Genomic DNA, 20334 nt, shown 5'->3' on the forward strand with positions numbered 1-20334 from the left:
TTAAAGAAATACTTTAAAATATATATAATATTAAATGTAATATGTACCTATTTATTTATGTGACCATGTTTCATAATGTATTTTTAGTTCATTTACCAAATAATAAGATACATTACCAATATTATATATACAATATACAACGTTTAAAGAGTAATATATTATTCTATATTATATGAATTAAACTTGAAGATGACTATTTTCAAAATCATAAAAATTCTTTTGAAAAAAAACGGCTTTAACTAAAATTATTATTTTTCAAAATTACATTTTAAATTTAAAAAATATTTTGTTCATGTAGAATATAACTTTCTCGTGATAAATAAGCAAAAAATAAGTTACCTATAGAAAATATAAATTCACCCCTTTCTTAGGGTCCTAGAGACTAAAGAGGAGTATGCATTGAAAATTTACTTGGTGACGTGAAGGGTGACAAAAAATTATATAGGGGAGAAGGTCAAAAACGTATGACGTCATTTTTCAACAATCTAAAAAAACGTACCGAATAGTTTCGTTTAAATTAAAAATAACACTTGAGTATATAAAGCTTCAGCAATTAAACCTCTTGTATGATAAACATTTTCAAAATGGCAATAACATGAAAATAAAGGTTTGAGTTTAAGTTTAGGTATCCCTGGTTTGTCAATAAAAATGCCGAATTTTTTATCAACAGTTACAAGCCCGTAATAGCAGCTGTTGGTAAAGATGAAAGAGAGAGAAAGAGAGAGAGGGACTAACACTGTAAGTAACATCTGCCTGTAGGCTTCTAACATTGCTTATAATAAACTGGTATATAAAAAGGGTGAGCATTATAAAAAAATTATGGGAATAAGTGAATAACAATTGTCAAAAATTGGTATGTATGTATATATTTTTCATTACCTTTGCATCGAAATTAAAGACGTGTTCACACTGAAAAGGACATTCAAGTCCACATTTGCATGTACCCTGAGTTTGCAAATATATTTTAGCTTGATCCAACGAATTTAGAACTGCGTTGCTAGGACTGTAAAATAAAATAACGCATCGTTATAACAAAATATGTAGTAATTATGTTTATAATATTTTAACTTAATTAGTACATTAAAAACTAAACATAATTCTGAGCAAATTAAGAACAAAATAGTATTATTGAAACAGTTTGGTACATTAAGAAACAAACAAAATACTAAATAATAATACCGAATAATTAATCAAAAACATAAAACTATGTAGTTTTTAAATAATTTAATAGTTAACCTAAAAATAAATAAAATTTGAATAATTGTAAAGTATCATCGACTTGCTTCAATATTATCATTAATTAACTTAAATTATAACAATAAAAACATAGAAAATTATTATTCTTTAGAAAATAGATATTGTTGAAATTATTTTAAGGGTGGTGCGACGAAGGTTTTTAACCAAGAGGAAACACGCACAGTGCTCACCCTCAAGTGTTACGGTTCAAATAACTATCGCCCTTCCAAATATATTATGTATGTATAACAATGTTCTATAAGATATGTTTTTTAGATTCTTTGTAAAAATATTATTTTAACAAATAGTTTTTAATGGTATCAAAAACTATAAGGATAAATTACAATTCATATTATTTACAAAATTAAAACATTTATTTCCATGTTTAGTCAAATGTAATTCAATTCTAATAATTACATTTTGATACATGCAATATGTCATATAATATTAGTAAAATTGAATATTTTCGATAAATCCTGACAGCTGGTTATAAAAACCGGTTACTAAGACCACTAGGCAATTTTAATACAGGAATCGAACTATCGAACGATTTAAATTATTGTTAAGACCACCAAATACATGAAATATTTAAGAATTTACGATACTGAATAGTCCTTGAGATTAAGACCATACGAAAACTATATATCATAAAATTATCGTGTTCTATTACATTTACATTTTTGAAATTATCATATCCAAATAAAAACGAATCAATATAAACACTTTTATATTAAGTGTATAAAAATGGTATTTATAATACTGCGATTGAGACATTTTATTTGTTTGGTATTTAAAATTTATCATTAATATTCTTATAAGTTCTTAACAAATAAAATCAATTACATAGTTCATCATTCTTATTTTTCGATATTCTGTTTAAACAAATTTATGTACGTATTATTTAATTAGAATAATTAGATAAATAACACGCATTATTAAAATTGTATGTAAAACAACTTATTAATAATCGTTTAACTTAATAATAATGAAATCAATTTCCAAATGGTTATGAGAATATAATTCTCATAGAACTACGTTTTCTAAAATAATGTGACAATATAAGTTATTAATTGTTTTTAAATAGTTGAATAATTAAATAAATAATATGTTAATATTATCTTAACATAAGCAAAATATATAAATGAAGAGTATTTGGTAAATTGTCAACAGTTACATCAAGAAATCTGACATTTATTTAATCGTTGAAGTATAAACTACCTACCTACATCATTTATATATTAATGATTTGTTTCTTTCTCCAAGTATCGCTTCTTTCGTTTACATAAGTGGGTCAAAACGAATGCCTTAGGAACATTTGAAAACAATGTTGTAATGCTGAGAATTTTTAAAGGAGTGACCGGTTATTTTAGAATTAAAGTACAAATGATCACGCAGACAATAGAACACGAGATGACGAAAGAAAAACCGCGCCCCGAAAATCATAACAAGCTATTTGTATCTGAAGCTTGGTGTTAAAATTCAAAATTAGTAGCGTTCTTCAATACGCCTACTGTCTGTATGCAAATTGGACTACCTTCTACACAATAAGATTTATATTTGAGTTTGATCAACACTAAACCTGGGAGGTATGATAAGTTTGTTATTGCATAATAAACAAGTTTCAGTAGTATGCATAATGTGAGTGTTCCAAATTTCTTCCTACATCCGAATCCAATATAAGACTACAAAATGCAATGAAATCTTTGCATAACAAAAATGTCGAATGCAAATTATCATGGCCAAAAATTATGGCGTAATTTAATACATCATGTGCTATACATATACACATATTATACTTATAATCACTTTGAAATGGTAATGAATATTATGTATAGGAATTAATTATTATTATATGATTAAATAAATATACCTATTCAATATACGAGTATAATATTATTATTTAAATATTTGTTTTATTGGTATATTGTATTACCAATAATAATAGGATGGTTTTATTTATGTTGTCCGACCGGTATTTATAGGAACGACTATAACAAGAAACAAATCGCAGAGAAAAGGTCAAAATCGTGACCGTTCACAAGATTGAAGATCTCATACAATAAAACATTTAAATTAACACTAAAACATTTTTAAATACGAATCTCATACCTAGTCATATTAATATTTAATACACTTCCCAACTTTAGTATTAATATCATAATCTATCGTGTTCTATGAATGACACGTTTTAATACTCATCAGGATTATGCCACGCCCATGTACGTATAGTGTTCGTTACAAACGTAAGCGACGAAACAAATTTGCATTTATAGCAGTTCCAATTTTGAGTAGAAACATTAAATAATAGAATAAATTGATACATTATTAAGCCTATAAAAGTAAAAACATTATCTATTGTAACATGGGTTGTTTACGATGTTATAATTTTTAAGCAAATTATGAGTATGTGAAATATTGAAGTTTAAAATTTTCAGAATTGTTTACAAATTAAAATACCGTAAAAACCCCCACTTGAATACACGGAAAATATTTTAACTTCAAGTATGGTTATAAGTAAATTAACTTAATTATTAAAGGTTACTAATTAATAGTTACACTAGTACACTACGACACTACGACAGTAAATTGAAACACCTGAATCAAATTTACAGTGTGCGTTTGTACTGAGACACATAATATGCGGCACAGTTGTCTGTCTAAATGTACTTTCAATCACTGTCATGTGCCAACTTTCTCGATTTAAGGTAATTTTAAAATATTTTATAGGTAGTTGGTTTTATAATTCATTAATGACTATTAATAAAAATGTTTATTTATTTTGTCACATGAATATAATATATTAATATTATATGTCAAATAGGTAATGTTATTATTGTTTATCATTAAATATTATATTTGAAATACTTCAGCAACTAAATAGATAACGTTTAACAGATTTTATACGTGATCGGCTTCCAGAGTCTAGATTTCCCAATATCATTTTAAATACACATTTAAAACTATAAAAAATACTCTGTCTATACACTTTGCTCGTGATTTTGGGGTATAAAAAGATTTGACGAATAGGTGTAGGTATATTTTTAGTGAAATTGATAGACAGTGGTCGTGATACTAGTCATCTATGCCAATTAAAAACGGTCCGGTCGTCACGACTGTCACAGTCGTGAAACTGATGAACCGCACGACTTGCTAAACGATTTTGGTATTTTAGAGGATAGAAGTACTGTTACTTAGAGGTAAGTTGCGTAAGTGGGCGGATAAAAGTGTTTATAAGCCTGTTATGTGTAAATAATAGAGAATGATATTCCAAGTTGGTCGAGAACGATCATAATGGTAAAATAAAGATGAAATATACATAGAATATACTTAATAATCAACAAAGTAATTTTAGATGTAGTAATAGTATATATTATTTCAATGTGAAGGATTGTAAAAATTTAAAGCTTTATTAAAATACCTAATAAATAAAAAGTCATAAATTTAATATTCGAGAAAACATTAAATTAAATTTTGTAAAATAACTATGTTAATTTAGCAATAAATAATAACGTTAAATTCATTAATTATTAAGTTTATGAAAACAAATAAAAATATTTGAAAGAATAAAACACAGAATATATATTTCATGATTTCAATATCAGATACATTTCACATGATTAAATTGATCCAAATTTCCATTAAATGTTTTATACACAATCATTGTCACGATGTTTCCGTTAAAGATATCACGTGGTAAAGAAAAATGTTTTGTATTTAAGGTAATTAGGCCAAAAACCTATCCATAGCTTAACAATGTGCCATATTCCACCACATGGTGAAAGGTTCAATGAACTATATTAACTGTAGAGTAAATTTCATTATTTTGCTAAGTGAAAGTATGTGCGTGTGTTTAAACAACTAAAAAGAAAAATATCACGAGACATAAATCTTAAATATCGAGGCATCTAATGCAAACAGTACACTTTAATTGAACATCTAGAATATTCTATTCATAGATGAATATTATACATTTCATACTTATAATATGAGATACTAAATTTAATTTTTTTAATTTTTCAAAAGATATCCTAAACCTTACATAATGTAACTAATTATAAATTTGTCATTGTTGATCAGTAATTACTAAAATAGGAAAAAAATAAACTCATTTATTATATTGCTAATTCTTCGTATTCGTCGTATATCATAAATTAGAAATAATTAATTACAAAGTATTATGAATCAAAATATTGTTATTCTGTTAGTATTATTTTTATTAATATTCTAGAAGTTATTAATAACACACAAACACCAAACATTTGGAAAACACAATTACCTATAAAACTATACGCATATCACAAAATCAATGTTTTTTAAAAACATTTTATTGCACATGAATTTCTCTATCCTCACGCAAGGTTCATTACATGACCTCACTCACCGCACTTGGTCGATTATGATTATGATGGCGTAGTTGATAAAAAAAAAATTACAATACACGAATGATCGGGGTCACGCATAACAGCCTTATTCAGCTTATAAATCAAATTCATATTTGGATTTTGGGGGCCGTCTTTAAGAACCATTCTAATAATATAAAAAAGTTATTAGATCAAGTTGAAATTTTATAATAATCATTAACTACCTACCTAATAATTTCGTTGAAAAACTTTATAAATATTAAAAATACAAATGTTTTATACCAAAATATTATATAAATTAAATAAAATTATAAACCAAAGTATGAAGTTAATTTTTGTTCTAGATTGTTAAATTTTATTAGCTCATATGAACCATGATTTATTATTATGATTTTATTAATTTTTAATTTTTGATCTGTTTATTTTTTAGCCGTGACGAGGTAAAAATTACAGAGAAATTCATAGTCATAAAGTAGGGCCTGGATTTCATTGCAAAGTGCATCATTTTTTTGGTTAATCATAGACAATGCTTTCCAAGTACATAATTTGTTTCATGTAACGAATGTTTCTAAGCTAAACATTTTATTTTGCATTTCTTGCATAATTCGGTATTTTTTTTTGTTAAGAGCATTTTAAGCATTATTAGGTCATTTTTATGATTTTTAATGCATATTTGTTCAATATTCTATAAAAATTTAGCATATTTATTAATATAATATATTTTAGTATCTTTGTTTAGAATGGATAATATTGCCCCAAAAGATATGCGGTTAACATCATAGCAGCATCACGTATTCAAGTCAATTTTTCCAATTTTTTTTTTTTAATAAAAAAATAAATAATAAATTTTAAATTAAAATACCAAATTGTGTAAAAAAATATAAATGGCATTTTTTTAAGGACATTTTTGGCTATTTTTTAGACTTTATTTGTATGGTTTTAAGAGCATTTAAATCCGGGCCCTTGTTAAGTGTATAAACAATAGACATGTATAATAGATGTATACGATTAACCTTAAATGATATTCAATGATCTGTAGAACGCAGTGTGGCATTCTCAACACTTTTTAACGGAAGATGAAAGAAAAATTGATTGTTGTTTTACAACAATAGTCAACATTATGTGTATTATTATTAAATCCCAAAAATAAAATATTTTAATTATATTATCTCATACCATACAAAATTAAATTTTTATTAAATATACATGTAAAGTAAAACTATAAAAGTAAATAAACTTTTCCTGATTTCTTATACATGGCAATTGTAAAACACATTGAGAATTCTTTCAGAATTTACTAATTTCCATGAATGATGCGATAACGTTAATCTATTTAGTCGAAAAAAGTTTTTCATAAGTCTGGCACTCAATAACAAAATATGGAAAAAACAACTAATCAAATGTTAATAATCGTAACAAATGCATTTTACTGTACTCAATATAGGTATAATTGAAATTATTTCAGAATAATGATAAAAAAACAAAAAAGATTTATTCGTACAGTTCTTAGTTTTCACACATTTCTCCTAAATAAATATAATGGTAATTACTTATAATATGAGATTAACAGTAAATAATTATTTATATATTTTAACGCCTACCTCCTTTTTTTTTACCACCCATAGTAAATATAGATTCATCATCGTCAAACTTTCAACGATAAAAAAAATGTAATAAGTACCTATATATTGTATTATAATTAATAAAATAGTGGAATAATAGAACAAAATACCACGAATATCTCTATTTCTATTCTACACGATCTTATGTAATAATAATCATAATATTATAATATAAAACATCGCGATTAAAACATTTTGACTTGACGTGAACGCGATATTATGTATAACCAAGTAGTTAGTACCTGTGGTACATAAATGAAAGGTAAAAAAAACATTTGTCCGTTGCATTTCGTGTTCAAACAGCTTGCACTCGTTTTTTCTTTCTTTTTTTCCCGCCCCTCTAAACACACGCATATATAGAATGCGCGGACCGGTTTATAGAAACGCATTCTTCTTTTTCTCCTCTCACATCGGCGGTGGCGCGGCGATGATCGGAAAAGAAAATACCGTGAACTGTGGTGGCAGACGGCGGCGGTGGTAATATTGCACTGCCCGCCGAGCAATTGCACAATTCGAGCGAGCCGCAAACCGGTTTCACGCGCTCTTGTGCTCGCGCTCCTCGTTTGCCGTCGGCGGACCTGTCAGAAGTGCATCGATACGTGTACACCAGCAGTTCTATTGCCATTTACGGGATGCGGCCAGACGGATCATCGGGGACATCGAGTATGCAGCGTACACTAGTAATGGGAAAATTAGTGGGGGAAAAAATAATAAATAAATAAAACAAATACGAAAAGACAAAATTGATCGGTCATTTGGAAGCGACGAAAATTAATTTGTGTGATCGCAAGGCATGCGAAGGGAAGAAGGGGAAAAACGTTTAGTTATGCAGCTTGTGTGTGTGAGTGTGTTTGTGTACGCCGTACGCTACTCCGGAAACGGCTCTTCAAAAGGCTAAACATCAATAAAGCGCATTAGGTGATGACGACGGGTATACATGGGGTTTATCCGGGTAAAAAGTCGTAAGGGGGTGGTAAAGGGGTTCCCGACGGATGAGAAGCCCTCTATTGGATCAAATGTCGTAATATTACATAACCCGAAAGAAAACCAGAGCCGCCACGGGTGAGGGGATGACGGTCGCTTGCGACTGTGTGTGTTCTCCAAGGGGGTAAATCAATAAGACGGACCCGGAGGCGGCGATCACACCGGGCGGAACCACCGGCCGCTGTTGTAGTTGTAACGGGTATAAGTGAAGTTTACGGACGGTAAATCCCTGCACTCTTCCACCGTATCAAAATATATCTAAATAACACTATTGACTACGTCGCTGTCGACAACGACTCGATTAAGTAGATACAAAAATAAGAGTATACAGAGCGGTTAAAAGTGTTTCACTAAAGGTTTCCCTTAAAATTACTAAACTAACCACATCACGTATAAATTAAATTATAACAAAGTAAAATAACATGAAATAATTAATACACTATTAAGATAATTAATTGACAATAATCATTAATAATAAATTGTTAATGTTGTACAACCATTATCAATGCATGCATGAAAAACGAATGAAAATTGTTTCTAGTTAGTTTATTTTATATTTTATTCATTGTGTCGTAATTATGTTTTGATTAAAAGCTTTGAAAACTGAATTGTGAATAACTCTAATAAAAACGTTCATACAAATTTTAAATAGCAAGTTGAGAAAGCATTTATATTTCATGTCTCTAAGTTAAATGGGTCTAATGTTATTAACGGTCGATTGACCGTATAACGTCTAAATTAAACCGTCTAACAATCCGCGTAATCCTAAATCCAAAATTAATACAGTTTGAGAAGTAAAGCGGCAACAAACCATCCATCAAATACACCCTCTTCTACTTTCCTCCGATTTCTAACATGTAAATTCCATAATTTGTGTAGGTACCAAGATTTATGGGCATCCATCGTCTCACTCAACTTACGTTCCTATAAAACACACATACATACGTAAGAATGAAGACGAAAAAATAATATCTGAGGTAAGCAAAAATTAAAATGGAATGCATTAGGTATATTATACATATTTCCGTGTTCGATAAATAAGAAGAAAAAACTATATAATATAACCATCTATTTGCTTAAAGATTTTATAGAAATTACAATTTATATTATTTTGGGAAGCCCTAAAACGGTAGTAAATCGTTTAAAAGCTGCCGAAGCGTTCCTGGAGTGGGTGGGATGCCTTTAATATACTGTGACGTCACTCATGGACGCTTTCCGCCACAGCCGACAGTTAATTGACTCGGTTAGTCGGTAATCAATACAGTCCTGAAGGAGCTACCTGGCGGCAGCGGCCCTTAACTCGATAAAAAAGACGACAAATCGTGAGAATAGCCTGTTTTGTTGCAACAACAAACGCCACCTGAGACACGCTCAGATTTAATTACCCACTTAAAAACAAATCAGCTTCCTACCATTAAATGATAATTTTTTTTATGCATTTTGTATTTGAACTCAGTTGTAATGTCAGTCAGTCAGTCAGCAGCATTTATTCAGAGAAATTCTGTCAATTTCTAGTTATGCTAGATGCGCATTTGCTATATGTCATAAACGAAAAGAATTAACCAAATCATTTCGATGATTAATTACGATCATAAAAACGTTACAAAAAAACTGTTGGGTTTCGATATTTTTTTTTATTATTATTTTAAGGAGCAAAACTTTATTTAAGACACTTTCGATTACGATATTTTAATTACCTTTAAATGATTAGGCGTTAGTTTTTCCCCTATAATATACACTCAATTTAATTTTAAAGAATGAACATAGGGAATATCACGAGTACATTCGCCAAAATGCATGTACAACACTTATCGCATAATATGTTTAGGCAATTTGTTTGTAGCTATTAATCTTAAGTTATTAACTACAAACGTATACTTTACTAAATATCTAAACGTAAAATTTTAAGTATACGATGCCGATAACTGCTAATTACTAGATTTATGATCTAACCATTTGCGATTTGCCACCTCTGTGTCACATTTACATTCTTTGGTGATAAAAAGTCAAAAATTCGAAACTAAAAATAATTGATTTGATTCATAAAAATGTTGACACATAATCATGAATAAACTCCGTAAGAAGCATAACCAGGATTTTTTGGGGGAGGGGCAACATTATATTCTGTTAAAAACCTTTTAAAAATGCTATGAAAATTTCTTCATAACTCATAGATATATTATATAGCAATTTAAAATCATCAAAAATTCATATGCATGATTTTTCTTTTTTAAAAGTTTATATTAATAGCAAATTCAATTTAAATAATATTATGTGCGGCAATAAAATATAATAATCAAATTTAATCTATTGGCTATTGCCTTATTTTAAAATTTTTAAGAACCATTAAGAATTGAAAAGAAAACATAAGAGTATTCTTATCAGACCATTAAACTAGGTAGGTTACTCACTAAATCTAAAAATAACACAACAAACACAACCCTACGTTATTCAAGCCTTTAAAATTAAACCGTCAAATCAAATTATACCGTCATTAACTTAAGAGGATGTCAGCGCACTATTTGTTTTCTCATTATTCTGTCTCACTCGTAACATAGACAAAACACATATACGCAGAATCATTTTTCCTATATCTTGAAGTAATTTTAGAGTAGAACCTCCCATTACAAAAAATATAGAAAATAATATTTTTGAGGGAATGACATATCGATTTGTCTAAATATTGTCTCTAAATAATTTAAGCATTATTTAAATGTACAGTATTTTTTTGTTTATTTTGAAAGTCGAATACTAAGTTAAATATCAATAAAATATAAAATCGATATGTCATTCCCTCAAAAATATTATTCTTTATCTTTTTAGTAATGAAAGGTTTTACTCTAAAATTACTTAAAGACATAGAAAAAATGATTCTTCGTAAATGCGTTTAGTCAGGTTTCGTCTATGTTACGCGTGGGTCAGAGAGAGAAAACAAATAGTGCGCTGACATCCTCTTAAAGTACGATTATACATAAAATATTTGAATTTAATCAATTTAATTTATAGTTTACAAATAATTTGTATACTCATTTAGATAATCGAATTGACATCGTCATAATTTAAAAAATATATATTTACGAATAATAAATTATAAAAATTAAGCGAAGTAAAATAAATGAGGTATACTACTTAGTGTTTGAAAGTCTAGAAACTAAACTAGCAATATAAGAATTCAAAATTTCTAAGCTGCTGCCGTTAAAAAGTACTCTACATGTTATGGCAAAACAGCATCCTTTTGAAAATCATATTATACTCAATACACGCGTAAACACGTTAGGTATTTATTTATAAATAATACTTAAGAGGGTGTTATATCCTCGTAACATTATGTTTAATGTTTAATCGTTAATGTCTTACATAGGATCCACACAACAAATTTCCTTCAGCAGTTCCAGTTGTGTATTGTAAGATTCAATATAAAATTAATTGATCTATTATCAAACTTTAAGGTGAGAAATTTTTTTTGTTTTCTCGTTGATTTTTTGCGATATTTAAATATTTACGTAAGTTATATCTTATATGTATGTACAATATTACAAATAAAAAAATTCTCAAAATCCCTTAAAAATTAAAACATTGTGAATTATTATACAGATAATCTTTTTACCTAAGAATTAGGTTAGAAGTCTATTATTGAAATTTACCGCACATAATTAGAATTGCTGAACAAAAGTTTGTTACATAATAGGATGTTATACGTGTGACGGAGATAACATGTGCGAATATCCTCTTAATATGTTTGCAACCTTTCCAAATAACAATTTGTAAGTGTTGGTTTTATACTTCGCATGACCTTCATAATCTCAAGTAAAATAATATTTGATTAAGTAAAGACACATAAGGGTGATTAGGGATCACATAAGGGGTCATTACAAAATTGGTGAAAGATAATTGAAGAAACGGCTGTACCCAGCGAAGTATTAAACGTAATTCATATTAAAAAGTAATTTAATAGAGCACGTCATGTTATAATATTTTAATTGTAGACGTAATGAAATATCTAACTGTATGTAATAGTAATTACACGAGTACGAGTATGAAAAGAAAACATCGATACAAGTAAATAAAGAATTATTCATTAATACAAATAATATTGTCAAAGTAATCTTAACTAACAATAAATCTTTGATCTATTATTCTATGATGATACTTAAAGATATTTTGTTCATGTAACAAATTATTTAATACGATCACAATTTATTTGAATCAGATTTAAATAGTACACTAGAGAATCATGTTTACCCTTTCAGTGACCAACTAAACTGGTTTATTACAACAAGGTTAATCGCTTCAAACACACGTAAAGCTTAAGGATCACTAAAAAAATTAAACCAGTCGTAAGCGATTACACTCAACTTAATATATTTTTTCTTCCTTACAAATAACTTAGACACATATTTTTGTTCAACTGATGAACGTTTAGGTGTACCTTACAGCTTCTTCCTTCATTGCTGGCGAGAGGTGACCATGAACATAAATTTTGTATTTCCTTTTATAGTGGTCTAATGATAATTGAATTAGAATTTAGAATCATTTTTTGGCAATTATATAAGATATATTTAGAGGTCAAAATTGTATGGATTAGTGATGAAGGTTAGATTAGGTATCTACTAGTATTCGGTAATGAAAACGAAGTAGGTACATTTTTTTAATAGATACATAAATAAATTATATATGTAGATATGAAGGGAAAAAATGAACTAAACATGTCTATATCATTAATTAGATGTACAAAAATAACTAAATTAAATGTACTAAATAAATAACTAAGTCATAAACATTGAATTTAATATTAATAAAATATTTGGTTTGTTAGGTTAAACCTTAGTTTAGAATAAATCCAAAACACATTAAAATAATTAAATCATGTTTTTATTCTAAATTTCGGCGTCTGATTAGAATATATTTTTTTTGTAACAACGATTTAGTTCTTTAAAATGTACAGTTTACACATGTTTTATAATTAATACATTAATAAAATAACTTGAAACGAAATGACTGTTATTAATGTGTAAAAATCTAAAAACAAATTAATATTTTCATAGATTATATTGCAAAAGCTTAAAATTTAAATAATTTTAAAGAAATAAACAATGTTCTGAGAAAAAAATGGTAACGTGGTGTCGTGAAATACGAATATTATCGATATCATCTGTTCTATACACTTAACGTTTTTCAAATTTAACAGGGTTGTAAAATGGGTAGCCGGTTGCGGTCAACGGTCATGGCGTATTATACTTCTATAGAAGTCATATACACGTCTTTTTGTACATAAGGAATGTCCGGTATAATTTACAATATTAGGGTGTAATTTAGGGGAAAAAGGTCTTTTAAGCCTGGAAGCCAGGTGATTTGTATTGAACCTCGTGTTTTCAAAAGAATGCATCTTATACAGTAGTAAATCAAAGACACCCCATGGTGTAAAATAGTATTTTAGGTCAGAATTTCGCCGACACAGAAGCAGATATTTCCAATAGCCCACCAAGAGAATAATAGAGGTTAAATAGGGGACTTAAAGGATAACGTAGTATGGTCTTAGCGCTTTCATTTTCAAATCATTGTTTTAACCATTGGAAATTAAGAAATATTGTAATACCACACTAAATAGTAAATACGTGAAAAATAAAAATAAAAATAGTGAAAACGGTTGTACTTAAATAAATTAAACATTTAAATATGACGAAAATAGTAATAATACTCGACGGTTACATATATTTTACATTTAGAATTACTAATTTAAACAAAACCGCAAGTTAAAAAATATATATAGGTAATATCACAATATAAGCCATAATTCATAAATCATTATATTATTATTAGTTAATCCATTAGATTGAATATTTTTTTTCCATGTCACTTACAAAAACCATGTTTATTGTTTACTTCAACACTTAAACTTCTTACTCTTTGCCGGAGTAATATAAATTATATACAGTGTCTTTAAAATTAGAATAGAAGTATAGAACATACATTTATTAATTACTAAACAAAATTTTATTTTAATATAGGTATACCAAAGTTAGGGCGCTAAATAGTTTGTCAAATTTCAATTTTATATGAAAAAAAAATATATTCCACTATGTACCTAATATTTTTTATTATTTAAGTACTAAATCAATTTACCAAAAAAAAAAAACAACAACAACAACACTAGGTTAGAACTTAAGAAGCTGCTTGTAATATATGATATATATTTGAACTAAATTAATCAGTATATAAATATTATTTATAAAATAAAAAATTATTTTGAAGATGATTCAACTATTCAAAAAAGGATACTTAAACATAGCTGCTCCTAATTTTATTACAGCATGTAAAAAATTAATGAACTTTTTATAATAGGTATACTTATATTTTTTTTTAACCAGAACATAAATTAAAAATTATTTTAATATGATTCCTTAACATTTATTTTTCAAAACAATTTAAACAATATACTTCCATTAAATACTTATTTAATACCTAAGTAAAGCATAATCTCAAAAATTAAAATGGATTTAACTACTCATTTCATGACATTAAAAAATGTTAACTAAGTATTTTTTGAATTATATTCAAAGTTCAATTTACCTTATATAATTTATGACTCCTTTATTATGAAGTCGTCTCCATCCTGCTGGTACAGTAATTGAAGACACAAAAGATGCTGGGGTTGAAACAATGTTATTTGTCAAAGTGACAACTGCAGTTGAGTTAGGACAGTGATAACTTTTATCACACTCACTGTTAACAATTAGATTATTATCCGTTGAGTAACAGTAACCTTTCGGCACTTGGTTCATGTTAGCGGCAGTCGCCGGTCGAGCGACGACGCCATGACTACAAGATGGAACATTAGACGCGCACCGATATCGGGCTGTTGGGTCTGTGAACAAGGGCCCAGCAGATTGCAGTGGCTGGTCGGTTGATTCGGTCGTCATGCCGTATCAGATGACCGACATAAAGTGCGTAAAGGCAGAGCGAGGCATTTTTCAGATTATTCATGGAGGCTTTTCCTTGTCCGAATATGCTGCCGCAGCTACCATTACTGCACAGATGATATGGTAGAGTATGACCGACGCATGACGGATGTTCCAAACATATCCCTTTGATTTTCTATAATAGTAAGATAAAATTATAATGATAAAAACTTTAGGTTCTAATTAATGTAATTTTATTCAAAATAGTAAATATTATAATGCATAGTAAGATGAAGATCTATGATGAATCTAGATCTATTGTTACATATAATAATAATCATTCAAAATTTTAAAAGTTATTTAATGTGAAGTTAGGAGAGAATATATTTAAAAAATTCACAAAAGCTAATAAAAATGAAATTCAAACATATAAATATTTAAGAAAACATTTTTCTCTAGTCATTCTTAACATTCACTCACCTGCATGACTTTTGACACTCATCAAAATTTTTGATCAATTTTCGTGGATTTCTTTTAAGTTACAGCTGACCAAGTACCTATCGGATTTCCAATCTGACACCACTACGAAGCACGTAACGCATTATTAGAAAATACAGATTGTATAAAATTATTATTTATATGTTTAGGAGGCACTCGTAGCACAGTCACACGGTGATATGTAATTCAATTTTAAATTTTCAACTTAAAATATTATCACAATTATTGTGATAATATAATTATTATGTTATTAAATAACGTTGTGAAGAATAACAAAACATCGTTGGGCACCCACAAGCCACAAACGCACTTTTTCGCGACGAATAAACAAACTAAAAAGCAATACGTTTAAACCACTGATAAACACAAAAAAATAGAAATACGTGCTTTATATATATAATATTATAAACATTATTATTTTATCCAGATGAGCGAAAACAAACGAAAACCGAATTAAAATTACAGTGACGCCAGAAGAACACACGTACGTGCAACGGAGGGGTAAGACTGGCGCTGATGTTGTGTACATCAGTACTTGCGTAGTCGCGTTCACGAACGGGTGATGACCGACGGGTGTGCGCAAGGGCGACCTTCGATGCGACGCGACCAGGCCGCCACCCGCGGCCGTTGAACGTACTACTTTACGAGGGCGCGTTTCCACCGAGACACCCATACTCCATAGAGTACTAATTATTACTTTATGGATACGCCGCGGCCGTCTGCGCTGGAGGTAAATACTAATTATACCTATATGGCTATATAAATAGTAAATAGCTACCTATCACTACCTATAGTCTATACAAAATATATAAATATGTATTAATATTTATAACACACACTAATACACTATACAGTGAAACCTCCAAATAGCGAACCGTTTTTTGAGAACTAGCTTACTAGCTAGATAAATACCTTTATCTTTCTATAAATTGAACTATGAATAGTAGATCAAATTATTTTGATCAAGAGTGTGCAGTATTTACAGGTTTCACTTAATTGTTTAGATGTCTAGCACGCACTATTGACACTATTGTATTTTAATTTAGGACATTTCTGGAAGTAGGCATTGAAATAATAATTTATAAATAGTAAATAATACGAATAATTAAAAAAAAAAAAAAATAGTAGGCAAATGGGTATGACTCAGCCAGATCATATTTTAAGTAATTTTCACTGGGTGGCACTTCAATAAAATTGTCTACTAGAGGAACATAGAAAGAAAATCAACTCTCCTATCTCAACAATTTTGATATAGGTTTATTAACTGTACTCTACTGAAAAATACATCTACAAGTTGTATATAAGTTTATTTATTGAGAATTTTAGATATTATGATTATATCAAAATAGCCGATTTTTCAATAATAAAACTTTGATAAAATAAGTAGAACGCAGAGTATATATATTTCTATCAGTATCTGTATTTAAAAAAATACGTGTTAAAATTTAAAATTATATGTTTGAATCTATGGAAAAAAATGTTTGTATAAATTCTTGATTCTGGTATTGCTCTGGGTCAGGTAGTTTCCTTCTTTTCTCTTTAGATTCCAGAAACTTAGCATTTTAATAACAGCTATATTATAATAGTATACACTAGGTATACAGTCAACAAACAGGATAAGATCATTACTATTTATTAATACTAAAGTTCGTCCAATATGGGCTTTTATAGCAAATTACGGACCGATTGAAAAATATTTCTCGAAGGGCCGAGACTATCCAATCCGACCCTGGACGAGTATAAGTATTTGATATTTCAATCACAGAACAATGCTATGAAATATGAATACTTCTAAACAATTGTATAAAAGTAGTATAAAATTTACCTATACAGTGTATGGTCGCCTCGCCTGTCTTTCATCAGAAGTACAGGACGAAAATTCAAAATATGTAGAAAATTAGAAATGTTGTAATATAGCACCTTATTCCCACCCAACCTTCAATTTACGGCGACGATCGACGACTTCCGAAGAAATTGATAGCATTGTTAAAATTACGTGTACTATTTTCGTACTACATCAGTAACACTATATCTATTCGTATAATTTATATTATCAATAGGTATATAATATAAACAATTCCGACAAAATAGTTGTGAGCATGTGACATGTTCTACATTCAATAAAATATTATTATTGTTTATTAAATAGTATGGGATAAACTATACAAGAGTCAAAAGCTTAAAATAGTTTTATGTTCTTTATACATATATACATAATAATATTAATAATTGACATTGGTACCTATCGGTCGTTATGAGAATGTATTAGTCAGTGGCAGTGTGGCACGATCACCCACCAGTGGGTAGCATTAAAATATCACTGGGGGGCACTAAGTGCCCCGTACTTTGTATGTTCATATATGCTATGGGCTCAGCTGTATAATATAGAGACGGTGAGTAGGTCCCTATAATACATGTGTTAAATTTGAATGTAATGACCAAGTATTGTATACGAAAAAACGATTAAAATGAAAGGAGATGATTTGTTATTAGTCAATAGGATATATTAAATATTAAAAATATTAACTATATTTAAATTATAATATATTTAAATGTGTTATCACAAAATGTTTTCTATGTTGACTCTGGAGTTCTTTTTTTCAGTTATTTAAAGAAAAAGTTATGGAGAACCTTATTGTGTTGGGTTTTTTTAACCTTAGGTATAAATCACAACAATTTTATTAATTTTCAACTTCATAATCCCAAGCAAATTTTCGCGATTTCGACATATTTCTTAAACATTTGAACTTATAAACAGAAATTGTGACTAATGATTTTTTATTAATTTTTTACTATGATAATTACAACTTATAATAAACCTTGTATTAAATTTTAAAGATTTTTGACAACCAAATTTTTTTATAGGCATTTCAATGAAAAAAACCTAGAAATATCGAAAATTTCAACTGCCTATAAATAGCTTTAAAAAAATCAAAATATGCTGAAAATTTAATCGCAAATATATACATTTATATATTATACGCTAATATAAACATTTGGTGAAAATCTCAAGTATTTATAATGATTCGTTTTTGAGTTACAGCAAAATAAAAAAATCTTTCTCGAACACTGATTATGCGTAAAAATGCCCAATTTTTCATTACTTTTTGTGGTTTTTTCTGACGCTCTTGAAAACTATTGGAATTTTTTATTTTTGACAAACCCCCCCCCCCCCCCCCATTAAAAAGTACCAACTAGAAGAATTTTTATTTTCAAAGGGACACTGAAGACAAAAATCGAAGTACTAATTTTAAATTTTTCTCTTCCAGAAGTAATTAAAATATTAAATCATAATGTCGAGTTTCATCATAAAAAATCAGGAAAGTGGATGTCGCTCTGCTGTACGCGGTACGCCTGTACATTAGGGGGTGGGGTGGACCTCTGACTACGTCATGTTAAATTTGAATGCAATGATAGGTATGCATGTAGTTATCATAATTCACAATAATACCTTATATTATCATAGATATACCTATACGCCTGGTTTGAGGATAAATCGTTATCGTTGTGCGATTTCATAAAAATTTAAAACTCAAACGCTCAAAACATTTTTCTATAATGACGCTTCAAACTTTCTCTATAGCTATTTGAAGCAAAACTTATGGAAAACTTAGTGTTGAATTTTTTAACCTTAGATATAAATACAAACAATTTTATGAATTTTGAACTACAAAATAATTTGCAAATATTCATAGTTTTGACGAATTTTTATCAATATTTGAACTTCAAATGCTAATAAAAAAACCATGTATGATGTATTCTTATAATTTTTTAATCACTATAAGAATAAATTATGAGAAACTTTGTATTAACTTTTCAAGTATTTTGATTGGGCCAAAAAAAATTCATCGGCAATTCAAAAAAAAAAAATTTAGAAAAATTGAAAATTTCAGTTGTCTAAAAATATTTCTAAAAAATCAAAAGTATTTTAAAAATTAAATCATGTAAAGAAAATGCCAATTTAAATAACTGGTAAGATTTTGAAGTATCTATGACTTAAAGTTTTTGAAAAATAACAAATAATTAAAATCGTTTGAGGATAAATCGTTATCGTTATGCTATTTCGTAAAAATTTAAAATTCAAACGCACTTAAAAGTTTTCCTATGATGCTTCGAGTTTTCTCTATATAGCTACTCAAAGGAAAACTTAGTGTTGTATTTTTAATCCTAAATTATAAACAGAAAAATTTTTATGATTTTTCAACTGCAAAATTACTTGCACATTTTCGCGTTTTCGACAGATTTCGTAAAAATTTGAGTTATAAAAGCTTATACAAAAAAATCGTGATTAACAATTTTTAATTTTTTTTAGCTACAATAAGAACAACTCATAAGGAACCTTGTATTATATTTTCAAGTTTTTTTGGTCATCCAACATTTTTATACCGACATCGACACTTCAAAAAAGTTCTCATGAAAATCGAAAACTTCAGTGGTCTATAAATAATTCAAAAAAAGTCAAAAATGTTTGAAAATTAAACTGTATATAGATACCACTAACATAAACATTTTGTGAAAATTTCAAGTATTTACAGTGATTAGATTTTGAATTACAACCATATAAATAAATCGATTTGGTCGAAAACAGGTTTGCGTAAAAATTCCCGTTTTTCTGTCACTTTTTTTTTGTTTTTCTCGATTTCTTTAAAAACTGTTGGAAAATGTTTACTTTTGACCTTTATCATGCACCAAGGATATTCACTTGGTGGACAATGTTTTCTTTTCTTTTGAGAT

General features: G+C 28.3%; 1 protein-coding gene across 1 annotated transcript in view; it reads right to left on the reverse strand.

Annotated features, from left to right (window-relative positions):
• The window catches only part of LOC107172414 (uncharacterized), a 28405-nt gene extending 12265 nt beyond the window's left edge, over window positions 1-16140 (reverse strand). Inside the window, exons 1-3 of the mRNA XM_089219344.1 lie at window positions 15583-16140; window positions 14774-15298; window positions 880-1003 (exon numbers count right to left, since the gene is read on the reverse strand). Of these exons, the coding sequence (XP_089075470.1) occupies window positions 880-1003; window positions 14774-15123 (474 nt within the window). The 5' untranslated portion in view covers window positions 15124-15298; window positions 15583-16140. The remainder of the gene's footprint in view (window positions 1-879; window positions 1004-14773; window positions 15299-15582) is intronic.
• Between the last annotated feature and the right edge of the window lie 4194 nt (window positions 16141-20334).

The sequence above is a fragment of the Diuraphis noxia genome, unplaced genomic scaffold, assembly GCF_037042655.1.
Source record: "Diuraphis noxia isolate RWA-SAM2 unplaced genomic scaffold, SU_Dnox_SAM2 contig0002, whole genome shotgun sequence".
NCBI lineage: Eukaryota > Metazoa > Arthropoda > Insecta > Hemiptera > Aphididae > Diuraphis > Diuraphis noxia.